Source organism: Suricata suricatta, chromosome 13 (genome assembly GCF_006229205.1).
Source record: "Suricata suricatta isolate VVHF042 chromosome 13, meerkat_22Aug2017_6uvM2_HiC, whole genome shotgun sequence".
Taxonomy (NCBI): domain Eukaryota; kingdom Metazoa; phylum Chordata; class Mammalia; order Carnivora; family Herpestidae; genus Suricata; species Suricata suricatta.
Genome location: NC_043712.1, coordinates 48539831 through 48553505, shown reverse-complemented (window position 1 = coordinate 48553505; position 13675 = coordinate 48539831). Strand labels below are relative to the sequence as shown.

At 45.8% G+C, this 13675-nt stretch overlaps 1 protein-coding gene and 1 long non-coding RNA gene across 5 annotated transcripts in view; one reads left to right on the top strand and one right to left on the bottom strand.

Moving 5' to 3' along the window:
* Nucleotides 1-9585: 9585 nt before the first annotated feature.
* On the bottom strand, nt 9586-12160 carry LOC115276428. The gene is made up of 2 exons (XR_003901935.1): nt 12099-12160; nt 9586-10039 (listed from the first exon to the last, which is right to left on the bottom strand). It is a non-coding gene; the product is annotated as an uncharacterized LOC115276428 (long non-coding RNA).
* The window catches only part of ACER2 (alkaline ceramidase 2), a 25861-nt gene continuing 23806 nt past the window's right edge, over nt 11621-13675 (top strand). For 3 of the 4 annotated variants that reach the window (XM_029920440.1, XM_029920442.1, XM_029920441.1), the window contains exon 1: nt 11621-11839. In XM_029920440.1, coding sequence (XP_029776300.1) covers nt 11716-11839 — 124 coding nt within the window. In that variant the 5' untranslated portion in view covers nt 11621-11715. Of the gene's footprint in view, nt 11840-12407; nt 12552-13675 lie in introns of all 4 variants that reach the window. The other variant, XM_029920443.1, reaches the window with a different exon arrangement.

Here is a 13675-nt window from a genome sequence, read left to right as displayed (position 1 = left end):
GTTGAAGATACAGGTGTAGGTAGGGCACTCGCGTTTGTGTAAGGTTTGAGAGAGGGTTCCAGTCCCGTGGCGCTTGCAGGGACCCCAGAGAACAGGAAAAGATTGGGTCCCCCTGTCCATCTGTTAGGAATCCTGCTGGTGGCAGCAGCAGGGTTTCGTTTCTGTCGGAGACTCTTGTGTATACCTCTCTGTGCATCTGTTTGCTGTGCAACTGTTTTAAGTCCTCTGAGGGAGGGAGGCAGAGTGTGAGTCCTCACCCGGACAAAGGCGAAGTGTAATTATCTGTTTGCTGTGCATCTAAGTGTAATTTTGATTGTGACCCCACCTTTGTTCGGGGCTCTCTGGCTCTCTCCGTTCCACCAGCTTGGAGTGAGCAGAGGCCCGGGTTCGAACCTGTAATAAACGACCCTTGCTTTTTGGCTTTGACTCTGGACTCTGGTGGTTCATTTCTGGGGGACTCCCGAAATCTGGGCATTACACAACCATGATAAAAATGCCTCCAGGAGTAATTAAGACTATGTGAAAGACTATGTGTGTGGATGGCTCTGTCAGTTAAGCGTCCAACTCTTGATTTTAGCTCAGGTCGTGATCTCACGGTTTGTGGGTTCAAGCCCCGCATCAGGCTCTGAACTGACAGTGAGGAGCCTGCTAGAGATTCTCTCACTCCCCCTCTCTCTCTGCCCCTTCCCTGTTTGCACACACTCTCAAAATAAACATCTAAAAAAATAGACTTAGCAAGGAAATTGAAAGTCTCAGCAAAGTAATACAAGCTATAAAGAATTAGATGGAAATTTTAGAACAAAAATACAGTAGCACTGGGTGGCTCAGTCAGTTGAGTGTCTGACTCTCAGTTTCTGCTCAGGTCTTGATCTCACAGCTCTGTAAGTTTGAGCCCCACATTGGGCTCTGAGCTGGTAGTGCAGAATCTGCTTGGGATTCACTCCCCCTTCTCTTTCTCCCTCTCTCTCAAAATAAAACAAACAAAAAGAAACCATGGAGGCTAGAAATATACTATTTCTTTGAGCAATGGAAGAAAGAACCCAATACAGAATCCTATATACAAAAAAAACATCTTTCACAAGTCAGTGGGAGAGGAGGAAAAAATTATCCTCAGAGGAAAGAAAATGCAAAGAATTTAAAATTTTTAAATGTGTCACTCCAAAAGAATGGCAAAAGGACATTTTTTTAAACAAAGTAAATGATAAAAGAATGAGGCTTAGAATGAGGGGGAAAAGGATGTAGCAAAAACATGGGTAAATACAATAAGTTTGCCTCTTCCTCTTGAGTGTTCTGATGATAGTGGAAGCAAAAATTAGTGTCGTTTGATGGGGTTCTAAATGAACACAGAGAACATGCTTAATGTGATTGTATTATAAACGGGGAGAGTAAAGGAGAGTTTTCTACACTTCCTTTGAACAGGTAAAAGGACGCTAGTAGATTGTGCTAACTTGTGTAACACCCACAGTAACTCCCAAGACAACTGCACAAAGATATATACTCACAAATACTACAGATCAAGATGGAATTCTAGAAAATGTCAAGTAACCTATGGATATAGGAAAAAGAAACAAAAACAAACCCCAAAAATCAGAGAAAATAAGCACACACACAAAATGAAAAGGCATAATTAAGCACTAATGTATCAATTACATTAAATGTAACTTGTTTCAGTTATTTATTTGTGTGTATTATACATTGATCTTTTACCTAAAACACTGATTATGCACTGTGGTGAAAAACTGTTTTTTTAAAGTTTATTTCTTTAGAGAGAGCGAGCGCAAGCTAGAGTGCATGCGCAAGTGAGCAGGGGAGGGACAGAGAGAGAGAGAGAGAGAGAGAGAGAGAGAGAGAGAGAACCCTAAGCAGGCTCTGTACCATCAGCTCAGAGCCAGATGTGGGGCTCAAACTTACAAACTTTTGAGGTCATGACCAGAGCTGAAGTCAAGAGCCAGAAGCTAAACCAACTGAGCCACCCAGGTGCCCCCAGGAAACTTACCTTTTTAAGGAATTGAAAAGCAATTGCTGAGGGCAGAGTTTTCCAGGTCACTCTTATCATGCAAATAGAATTCAGGTTCTGATCCTCTTAGGAGAACTAAGGTCTTGTCTAGCTAGAGGCTGGAGGCTGTCCCTCCTGTGCTCAAAAAGCTCAGATGGCAATTCTGGCCACACTGGTGCCAGGGTTCCAGCAGTTTCTTCCCTGCATGGAAGTTGAGATTGGGAGTTAATTTGGTTGAGCCCATTGTCTGCTGGGAAGTCACACAGACCCCAGGAGCAGCACGGAGAGCTGGGAGAACTCTTCTTGTTCCTGACTGATGCTGGAAAGGGGGTTCAGTACAAAAATCTGTGAGTTGTTGTCATTAGTTGTTATACTTAAGGAGATGCCCATATTATTATCTAAAATTGTCACTACAAATCCCGTCAGTTTTCTTCAAAATGCTCATCCTAAAATATATTAGCAACTTTATCATGTAAAAAGAAATTGTAATGTGTCCATTCATTTTGGAAACCATCAAATATTTCTAGGATTAAATTTCTTCCAATTTTCACACTTGAGAGGAGGGGCAGGTGTCCCCAAACTTCTAGATCATTTGTTCCCCAAGCTGCATTGCTAATATGAAAGATTAAATTTCTTGGCCCTTCTTGGTGTCTGGTCTGGAACTTTCCTAACAATGACTGTCCCCATCTATAGAATATACTAGATCCTCACCTCCAATTGTTTAAATGATTAGAGAATTTAGTAAAAAAGGATGATCTTTGCACTAGTTTTAATCTTTTTCAGTCTCAAGGCCTCTGACCTTACCTGGACCTTTCATTTTTCATTAGATGACTTTTTCTTCCACTTTTTTCAGAAGCATGAACAGCCCCATTTTCTCTCATCCTCAACATGTTTCCAGGTGTTCATATATACTCCCTACATTCCCCTCTTCCTTGGCACAGAATTCTGTTAAGACTTTGGGTTTTAAATTACAGAAACCCAACTCAAACTAGCTTTAAAAAATGTAACTTCACTATAAAGGTCCTGGGGTATCTTGGAAATACTTGTATGTGGTTAGGTCCCTGGGCATAGATGGAGCCAGGGGCTTGTTTTCCATTTGGACTGCTAATTGCCTAGACAGCTCTTTTTGGAATGGTTTCATTATGTTTTTGCACTGTTGACTAGCCCCACCAGCTCTCCCATCCAACTGGTAGAACAGGTCATCGGTGGTGCCCAGGTTCAAGTCTCTATTCCATTAGGCAATCAGATGGAACTGAAGAGCTCAGTTCCTATTCCAAATTCCCACTAACGCATTCTGACCAGCCAGCTTGGGTCAAGACCCAGCCCTGGACTAATGAACACTAGCCACAGAGTCAGATCACAGTGTGTGACCATGACTGTTTCTCTAACAGCCACCTGAGTGGTGTAGTGGCAGAGGAAGGTGGGAAGTGTACAGCCCCAAAGAAGCGGTGAAAGTCCCAGAAAAGGAAGAAATGCCGGGACAGATGAAACAACACATTTCGAAGCCATGACTTTCTTTCCTCTTCATGTAAATTGCAAGATCTTGAGTTTTCAGTTCCACCTTTTTCCATCTCCTTCAGGATCTAGTTTCATGAACTACCTTTTTATTTTTCCTTTACATTTTAATTCTTCCTCTACCTGGGTGCCTTTTTCTTAGGCTGGAATTTGCTCAAGTCTTTCCTCTACTAAAGGAATGTCCTGTAACTCTCTGTCAAGCTCCTGGCAGATCTGTGTGCCTTTCTTTTTGGCCAAATATATGTCACCTGGCCCTTTCGTTTTATTCCAACCTGGCCTTCTCCATCTTGACTTACTTCACCTCCATTTTGCCAAGCTGTTTCTTGGTCTTTGAAAGGCTGAAGACAAGGAAGAGAGGGAAGCACGATGTTTATAGGTCATTGTGAAGCATCCCTTACAGGGGTGGGATGTCTAACAGGTCAGGGTCAGCTCCCCTCAAGGCACATCTCAGGAATCAGAGAGCCCCGACCCAAGGTGCATCCTCAGTTAGGAGGCATGACACTGACCAGTCCCTGACCTTTCTAGCTTCCTGGTTCCAGAGGCTCTGTGGCCACAGCACTACCCGGACCCCACCCAGGTTGCTGAGAGCTTGTTTACCAAGCCTCCCTGGTGAAAGTGCCTTCTCATGCACAGGCCTGAGAGGATACCCTCAGCCGTTCACCCTTTGCTTCCTCAGGTGCGGGTAACTCCCTGCCATCTTGTACCCTCTGGAATGAAGGGTACAGGTAACAACCACCGGTTCAACCTGAATTGCTGCTTTGATCGTACCCACTGCTAACGGCTGAATCCTTCGCCCTTACTTACCAACCACCTTTCTGGTGCTCTCAGCTACTGGGTGCTTTTGTGGTCCTCCTTTTTCATAAAGTCCATTGCTTTAGCTTCTCAAAAAACTTATTACAGAAAATTTTAAACACATGCAGAGTAGAGAGACTAATGTGTCCACACTCAGTTTCAATGATTACCCATTTAAGGACAGTATTGTTCCATCTGCTATACCAATTCCCTCCCCATCTTTTTTAAGATTATTTAAGTGGTGTCTACACCCAACATAGGACCTGAACCTATGATGCAGAGATCATGCTCTTCTCGCTAAGCCAAGTAGATGCCTCCCCTGCCCCCCATTATTTCAAAGCAAGTCTGAGATGCTAGATTTTGCCTGTAAATACTTTAGTATGTATCTCTAAACAATGCTTTCTTTTTTATTTTTGGTTCTGGTCAGGTTTATTAAGGTAGAGTTTACATGCAGTAAAGTTTACCTTTGCAAGGTATAGTCCTGAGGTTTTATAAACTGTTATAGAACCATTATAATCAGATGTAGAACACTTCTGTCACCTCTGCCCCTCCTGCCCCCACCCCATGGCCAAAATTCCCCCATGCCTCTTGCAGTGAACTCTACTACCCCAAGTAACCACAGATCTGTTTCTATTCCTTAGTTTTACCTTTTTCCAGAAGGTCATTAAAAAAAAATGGAATCCTAAAATAGCCTTCTGGAGATTGTGTTTCCGAACAGAATTATCATATCAACATCTCCCCCAACCAACAATCCCCAATATCAGCAAATATCCAGTGTTTCCTGTTCCACATTTGTCCTACAAAGTATGTTTACACTCTGACTTAGGATCTAAATGAAGGATACACATTGCAACCAGTTGTTACGGTTCTCTAGGAAATTTGCACATTTCCTCCCCAGCTGTTGTCGAAGACATTGGGTGGTCAGGAAGAGTTTCCCTTGATTTGATCCGAATCGTACTGATTGCACCTGCATGTTGCGGTTTCTTCTGTTCCCCATAGTGTGGCTACTAAAACATGGAGCAGCAAGTATTTGTATCACTTAGCAGTTCATTAGAAACACAGAATCTTGGGATTCCACTCAAGACCTTCTAAATCTGAATCTGCATTTTTAGTTTCTTTTCTTTTCTGTTTTTTTTTAAATACGATCCCCTGCTGACTCAGCTCCTGTGAATTGATAGTGCGAGCCAGAGTTTGGAGCCAGTTTAGGTTCCGGTTCCCCACCCCTCCACTGTAAGGGATGCATCTGCCGGGCACACCTGGTCCTCGCTAGCCCCATCACACTGCTCAAGGCTTCAGGGACTGGTGCCTCCTGGTCACTCAGACCTCTGTTAATGTGGGCACTCTCAAGGCCCCACCTCCTGCTGTCCTGCATTCCCTCATCCTGCTGAGTCCAGTGAGCTCATTTACCCAGAGAGCTTTCAGGACTCTTTCCTCCTCTTGTTTGCACATCTTTCTAATACTGACCTGCCCTTGGTCCTTCAGCTTCCTTCTCATTTGCTGAGACAATGTATCTACCCCGGAGCTCCAGCCTCTACTTTGAACTCAAGTCCAAGCCTCAATCAGAATTTTCTCTCCTATCTTCCCTTTCAGGTTAGTAATCCGGCCATCCAACTTAGGCCAGCCTATTCTACTTCCCCCTTCTTTCATGTTCTGCCTCTAATTAGTAAACGATTAATTCCTCTGTATTTGTCAGCCTTCATTTGGTGATGCTGAAGTAAAAAAACAATCCCCCCAAATCTCAGGGACAAGACAGTTTTATTTTCTTGCTGATGTTCTAAGTTGGGATCTTAGCTGAGCACTTCTGCTGGGCTTTACACATCTTCTGCATTCCCGGATCCAGGGAGAGCAGTTCCCCATCTGGCTTACAGCAGAACTAGGAATCGATCTCAAAGCCTCTGGCTGTCACCCAAACACATCAATTCCCTGCATTTTCTATTGGTCATGGTCAATGACAAGGTCAAATCCCATGGCGATGGGTTTGGAAAGTGTGTTCAAGTATATGGAATGAGTACTACAATCTATCACAACTCCTTTTTTAGATCTTAATTGCATCCCTTATTCCAATTCCCTTTCTTCCGCCTTTAAGCTTCACTTTGCTCAGCTTAGAATCCACCTGCTCTGGGAAGCCTTTCCCAACACCCTCAGATAAGGTCATATCCGCTGCTATCTGTTGTCATGGCACCTGTGCTTTTCTTGGGGCACACTTGCAGTGAATTATTTATGCAATACTCAAGGTCAGACATTCTCTCTAGACTGTAAGCTCCATGAGGACAGAGCCAGCATCTGTGTGGCTCAGTCTTTAAAAAAATATATTTAGTTTTTGGTGAGTGCAGTTGGGGGAGGAGCAGAGAGAGGTGGACAGAGGATCTGAAGCAGGCTCTGCACTGACAGGCTGACATTGGGCTCAAATTCACTAACTAAGATCGTGACCTGAGCCAAAATCGGATGCTCAACAGGCACCCCTGTTTTGCTCACCATTTTATCCTTGGCACCTAGAAAAGTGTCTTGGCACCTAATAAGCATTCTCTAATTACATGTAAAAGAACGAGTGCATGCTTTAACCATGTTCTTATCATCTCTCTCCTGGATTATTGAAAGACCTCACCAATCGTTTCTGCTATCTGTGTACTCCTTGTATCATCTATGAGGCTTCTAGCTCAGCCTCCCTTTCTGCCACTTTTCTAGCTAAAACATAGTATTTCAAGTTTCCTGAACTATTACACTTTCTCAGACCTCCATCCTTTTGCACACGCTAGGCCTTCTGTAGGATACTCTCTCCTCAGTGCTGCTCCTGGTAAAATCCTGCTCATCTTATACACCTCATTTCCAAGGCCACCTCCTCTTCTGGGCCTGCCTCACCTCTCTGTGCAGACTCAGGCCCCCACCCTCACCTTGCTTCCCCATTCTGTGTGCGCGTCTCCATCTTAGCACATATCATATCGTATCCTAATGGTTTGTGGGCCTCTGCTAGACAATGCTCTATGAGGCCAAGAATATTTTATTTGTCTTTATATTACCCAGCACTTAACACCGGGCCTGCACAAAGCAGGTGTGCAAAATGGCCGTTACACCCTTGCAAGCTAGTTGTGCACCAGGGTAACACCTTCTCTATCTAGAAGCAGCAAGGCACACGTTAACCATGACTAACTGTACTATGTTCCCAGGCCTCACTAATTGTTTGTGGTTTTCCCGTGTAGATTGGAGAAAGGAGAGAGACCCAGGGACAACAGCAGGAAGTGACCTTTCTGATGGTCTGTCAGTTAACTATTCGAGTACCGACACAGCACATAGGACCATATTCCTGTCATGGCTGCAGTAGTCTTGTCCTGGTGAGGCCCGCTTCCTGCAGCTCTCATCCACAATTCTGAGCCTGGAGACTTTCCCTTAGATCTAAGAAAAAAAAATCCTTGCTCGTTTTTCTGGTCTCCCTCTTAACTGAAGGGGGGTATACCATACTCTGAGCTCCTGGTTTCTTGGAGATGGCTGCCTCTCTCAGGCTCCTGTCTTCCTCCTCTTTTCCTTGGTGGCAGTAGCAGTCTTGGCTTGGGATTTGATTTTTCAGGGAAGCAAAGCATACAGTCCATACTGAATTTCTGCCCTGCCACACACTGGCTCACATAGTGGTTTTCAAACTCGAACATGGGCTGCAAATACCTGGAGGCTTGGTTAAGCCACAGATTGCTGAACTCCTCTTCCAGAGTTTCTGCTTCAAGAGGTCTGTGATCTGAACCCAGAATTTGCCTTTTTCTTTTAATAAATGTACATTCATTTTTGAGAGTGTACAAGTAGGGGAGGGGCAGAGAGAGAGGCGCGCAGAGGATCCAAAGTGGGCTCTGCACTGACAGCACTGAGCCCAATGTGAGGCTCAAACTCACAAACCCCGAGATCAGGACCTGAGCTGAAGTTGGACAGTCAACCTGCTGAGCCACTCAGGCACCCCAGAAATGTGCATTTCTAGGAAGTTCCTAGGGAATGCTGATGCTGGTCTGGGGACAACACTTGAGTCAACTGGCCTGAACGATGAGCCTCATGCTAGACCATGATGTAAAACTCTGGCCAGGCAGGAAAATGCAGAAAATTTCATCCTTGATCATGCATTTAGTGCTTCATTGGCACAGGTACCTGCCATTTTTTCCAAGGAAGACTTTGTGACTTGGTAATTTCCACTTGTAGAACAAGTTGAGCTGGATATTATTATCAGATATTTACTTAGACCAAATAAACATAGTCATAAACACTAAAAATAGAAGATGCTGGCATTCTGACTTCCCTGCAGGGGTAGTTCCCTCAAATGTGCTCTTTATGGATCGGTATCACAGATTCATATTTACACTAAAAGCAACACAAGCAAACTCATCATGAGAACTCAGCAGTGTCTCACCCCCAATCTCTCTCTCCCCAAGCTCTCTGTTTACACCTGATTTCAGAATCTTATATTCAACCACTAAAGGTAGTTGCTGAGGCATATTAATATAAATTGATTTCAAGAATTAATGGCCCAGTGATGGATCCTAACATTAAATTTCTAAGGTTATATTCGTTGAAAAAATGGCAAAAATGGGGAAAGTGGATGGAAACATCAGGAAAAGCTTAGCACAGTACCATGAAGACCAACAGTGGTGTCTTTAGAGAAATGTCACTCATGTCCCTTATGTTGTTCACCAATGACCTTCGGTTTAGCATTATCTGTCTGTGCAGTTGTAATTAGAATCCAAGTGGTGGCTTTCGATCTTGAACTAGGATTGTCATTGACAATAAAAGTTCCTGAGAGGGGAGAAAAACTCATCATTTCCTTATCAGGACTTGGAAGAGTTCTATCCTGTGGATTCTAGATTTCATTGGTGCTAACAGTCATATTGTTTTGGACTAGAACATCCTGAAATCTAGATATATCTTAGAGTGAATGGCATTTTATAATCACTGGTGGCCAAGTGGGGGTCAAGATGTGTTGTCACTGTCTGAACACACACAAACTTGGTGGTTAATCCTGGTGGAATGACTTGGCAACTGTAATCTCCGTATTTCTGTCAGTGAATCATCTAAGGACCATCTGAAAAACAAACATAATGCCTATTGTCTGAAAGCTTTCCATTGCAACCTTCAGGTAAGATAAAACACGTGCTGGTATCAAAACATATATGCTGGATTTGGAAAGATTCGGTAGTGGAGTGCAGTTACAAAATGCTGCATCACCAATGCCTGGTAATTAACAACACGAGTAGACTAATGATGAAGTTGAAAAATGACGAAGCAAAAGAATAGAGATTCTGAGTGTGAAGAAATTGTAGGAATTCTTTAAGTTTATTTTGCTTATATTTTCCTTTTTACACACAAAAGTGATGTAGGATAATAATGTAGGTCTAATTCTGAAAGCTGTCATTCAGTGAATATTTAAGAATTCTAAAAGATAAAAATGTTACAAAGAGTTTAATTGGATACATCCTCCCCCGCCCAACACCAGCTCTCAACCATTTTGATTTGAGGACCTCTTTCATAATTGAGGTTGAGGAGCCTAAAATTCTTTTGTTGCTGTGATAATATCTTTCAGTATTTATCATATTCAAAGTTTAAAGAGGCTATTAATACCGAAGAATCCACAAATTCCATTAGCTGTCAGAGAGATAGTGACACCACACATCACCTAGCCTCTGGAAAGCTCCAGTGTGTGCTGGTGGGAGAAGAGCCAAAGGGGCAGATGATGTCATGTTCACAGAGAGTTTTGACCTTGTGGGTCTCCTGAAAGGGGAACACACTTTCAGAATTGCTGGCATATAAAAATAATGGTACACCAGTACAGTAAATACAGATATATTTCCACCTTAAATATTGGAAGGATTTCCACGTGGAAGACTATTGTTGGACAATTGGTGTAGCACCGTGAGGTATGGAGAAATTAACTGATGTAGTTTTCTTCTGTGGCTGTGAGAAATATTTTCCCCTTTCTACTTAAGTGGCCAGTTCACACTGGGTGTCCTGAAGTCCTGAGTAATTCTGACCTTAGGAGAAGGTACCAGGGTACCTGGGTTCCAGGACAGTGGAATGGGTTGTCCAGGAGGACAACGAAGTTAGGACAGGGACGGAAGTAGGAAAAGTGTGGTTTGGGTCCCCAGGGGAAGAAAGATGGATTTTTCTGGGGACAGATAGAGGAGCTGGGCTTGCAGTTTCTCAAGATGCGGGGAGGCCTGCAAATGGCTGTGTGGGTATAGGCTGCAGATGGACACTGAAGAACCAGCCAGGGTCCCATGGCACAGTCAGGACCAGAGAGGGCAGTCAATGGGGAGCCCCTGGCCTTTGGGGTACCATGAAGGTTTCAGCAAGCAGATGCTTGTGACAGCCACCATGGATTGCTGACCAGAAGCTTCTTCTATCATTGCCAGTGTCCTGACCTGGAACCCTAGAGCCACTCAAGAGAGGAGGACCAGAGCCAACGCACACACAGTTGGCCTTTATTGGGACCAGATTGGGTCTTAGAAACTGCAGTAACAAAGTAGTTGAGATCATCCTGCCTGAGTGTGATTTCTAGCTCTGCCTCACTAGCTGTAATCCGCTTCACAGGATTCCCCCTGGGAACACTAAATAAGTGATACACGGAAACTCCTCAAGCTGTCTGGCATGGAATAGGTATATATCTATGCCACCATCTCCTGCACCTTAGATGTCTTGGAGATGTCATCCCTGCCACACTGCATCCTCCGAGTGTTGGTATGGATAAAATTTTGCCTTATGATTCAATGAAGACCAGATTAAAGCCCCAATGCTGGAGTCCAGGGGACCAAGAGCGTACTGGAAATTGCACCACTGGTCTACTGTACAGTGGGCATCAGAGGCTGCAGGGGAAGTCCACTCCAGCCTGTAGTCTTCCTGCCCTAGGCTATGGCACAGAGTCCTGCCAAGCAAACCGCCAACTAGCTTCAGAGGAACCGAAGGTTTTTCTTTCTTCAGTGTTAGCATGGGTGTCCCACGCAGAGCGCAGCCAGATCTCTGCAAACTCCCTAAAAGTATGCAGGGGCCTGGATACTCCCGGGGTCTGAGAGGTGGCGCTGGTGAGTCCGAGCCAGTCAGGTGGGCGTGGAAAAGCACGAACCAGACTATCAAGGCTTTTGGCACCTGCCATGGGGTCTGTGAATTTGTCCGGGAGTTCCTCAGGCTTCCGGATTACCTCTCTGCAGACACTCATCCGGCCCCCAGGCTGGGCGTGGCCTGCTCCTACCCACACCATCCTCCCAGGGGGCGGAGCTGGGGGAGGGGTCTCTGCGATTGAGTCACGTCCAACAGGCGGAGCCGAGCACCAGGAGGCCGGCTGGGGAGGCACCACATCCGGCGGCTGACTCGCGTGTATAAAGCCACGGCCGCGGCACTTGGTTTCCAGCAGTAGCTCTGGGCTCTTCTCCGCTGTGGGAGCAGCTGCTCCAATGCCCCACTGCGGCCATGAGCGTCCCGCATTGGTGGGACCAGCTGCGGGCTGGCAGCTCGGAGGTGGACTGGTGCGAGGACAACTACACCATCGTGCCTGCCATCGCCGAGTTCTACAACACGGTGTGTGCGCGAACGGGAGTGGGAGCTGGGGTGGCAGGCGGGCTGAAGGCAGGGGAACCTCCCTAGTCTCGCCAGGAACCTGGACGTGGGTCTCTGCTTGTATCTGGGGCATTCTCTCTCCAGGGCCGGAATCGGCCCGTACCCCCTCCTCTGTGCTCTTTCCAGTCTGTCTTCTTCCGTGCCTACCCTGACCCGACATCTGGGCTCATCCTCCCCGTCATGTCCTTCTGATGGCTCTATTGTCTTGTTTGATCCTCACCAGTCCTGAAGCCAGAGGTCCCGGCAGCCCCTCTCCCAGGTGGATGACTCGGGCTGGTGAACCTGCCAGGACAATTCCCTTACTCCCCTAGAATTTCTGTGGCGTGACGCACTTGGGTCGCATTGTGCAGGTCCCCCCACCCCCACCTGCTCTAGGAGTTCGGGGAAAGGGGGAGTCCCCCAGCAGGTCCCAGGGAGCAGGGCCCACTGTGCTGACTGGCTTCATCCCACTAAAACACCAACAATGGGTCGAGCCACTTTTGGCCAGAATCAAGTTAATGACTACTAGTTGTTATTTCTTTGTCTTCAGTTTCCAGTCTCAGTCGCTGCCCCAATGACAACTTCTCCAGGCCTGTGGGGACTATCTCCAGTGATTAAGCGTGGGGAATGAGAGGGAAGTTTGGGAGTGAAGATGTGTGCGTGTCTTGTGGGCTTGCCTAGGTCCCTAGTACTGGTGAGTTGAAACTGCCCCACTGCATTAGCCCGGGTGTTGAAAGTCTTTATGTTAGGGAAAGCTTGAAGCTGGAATGAAATGCCTCTTCTTTTCACCACTGTGTGGTGGCTCAGGATTCCCAGATCCGATAGAAGATGCTGCATGGTCTTTTCTACTGCTGCCCAAACACACACACACACACACACACACACACACACACACACACGTGCGCAAAACAGGAACTCCTGGCTTTTGAGTCACTGTGACTTTGAGACTGTTTTTCAGGATTTCTCCTTAGATTTGCTGGGGAATGCATCCTTGGCAGGAGCCTGTAGGATCTTTGGTGGGCTATTCCCGGCCCTTTCACTCACCGATGAGGAAACTGATCTCTAGGAAGGGGAGCGATCATGCTCAGGTTTTTGAAATGGTCCAGAAATCTGTACTGGCCCCTCGATCTCTCCTTATCAACACTCCTGCTTCTTATCTATAACCAGGTTCATTCTTCAAGAAAACCAGGCCCTCTCTGTCCATAGATCCTGTGAGAGACATAGTGGAGGTGGTTACAGCTCACCTGTTGTACACCTCCTTTCAGAACTCACACTCTCAGGTGTAGACAGGGGCACACAGAACAGACTGGGGCATGCCTGGGAGCTTTCATCGTGGTAACTCATTTTCTCCATTTATAAGTGGAGAATGCTACTAAGGATTTCACCGGAGAGTTAAAGAACAAATGACAAGTTGGGGACAAGTTATCACAAACCCAGCAAGGTAATTCTCTGTGGCGTCTGAGGCCAGTTGAGATTCTTGGCCACAAGTCAGTCTATAGCTGCCATGCACTTGCCTTGAAAAGCCCCAGAACGCTCAATGAGGGGAGAGTTTATGTTGTTTTTACTTTTACTCTAGTCCCATTGGAGCTGCTAGGCAGTGAGTGCCAAAGTCTTAAAAATTTTTTTAAATGTTTATTTTTTGAGGCAGAGACAGAGAGTGAGCAGGCAGGGGCCGACAGAGAGGGAGACACAGAATCCAAAGCAGACTCCAGGCTCTGAGCTGTCAGCACAGACCCCAACGCAGGGCTTGAACTTATAGACTGCGAGATCATGAACTAGGCAGAAGTTGAACGTTCAACTGACCGAGCCACTCAGGCG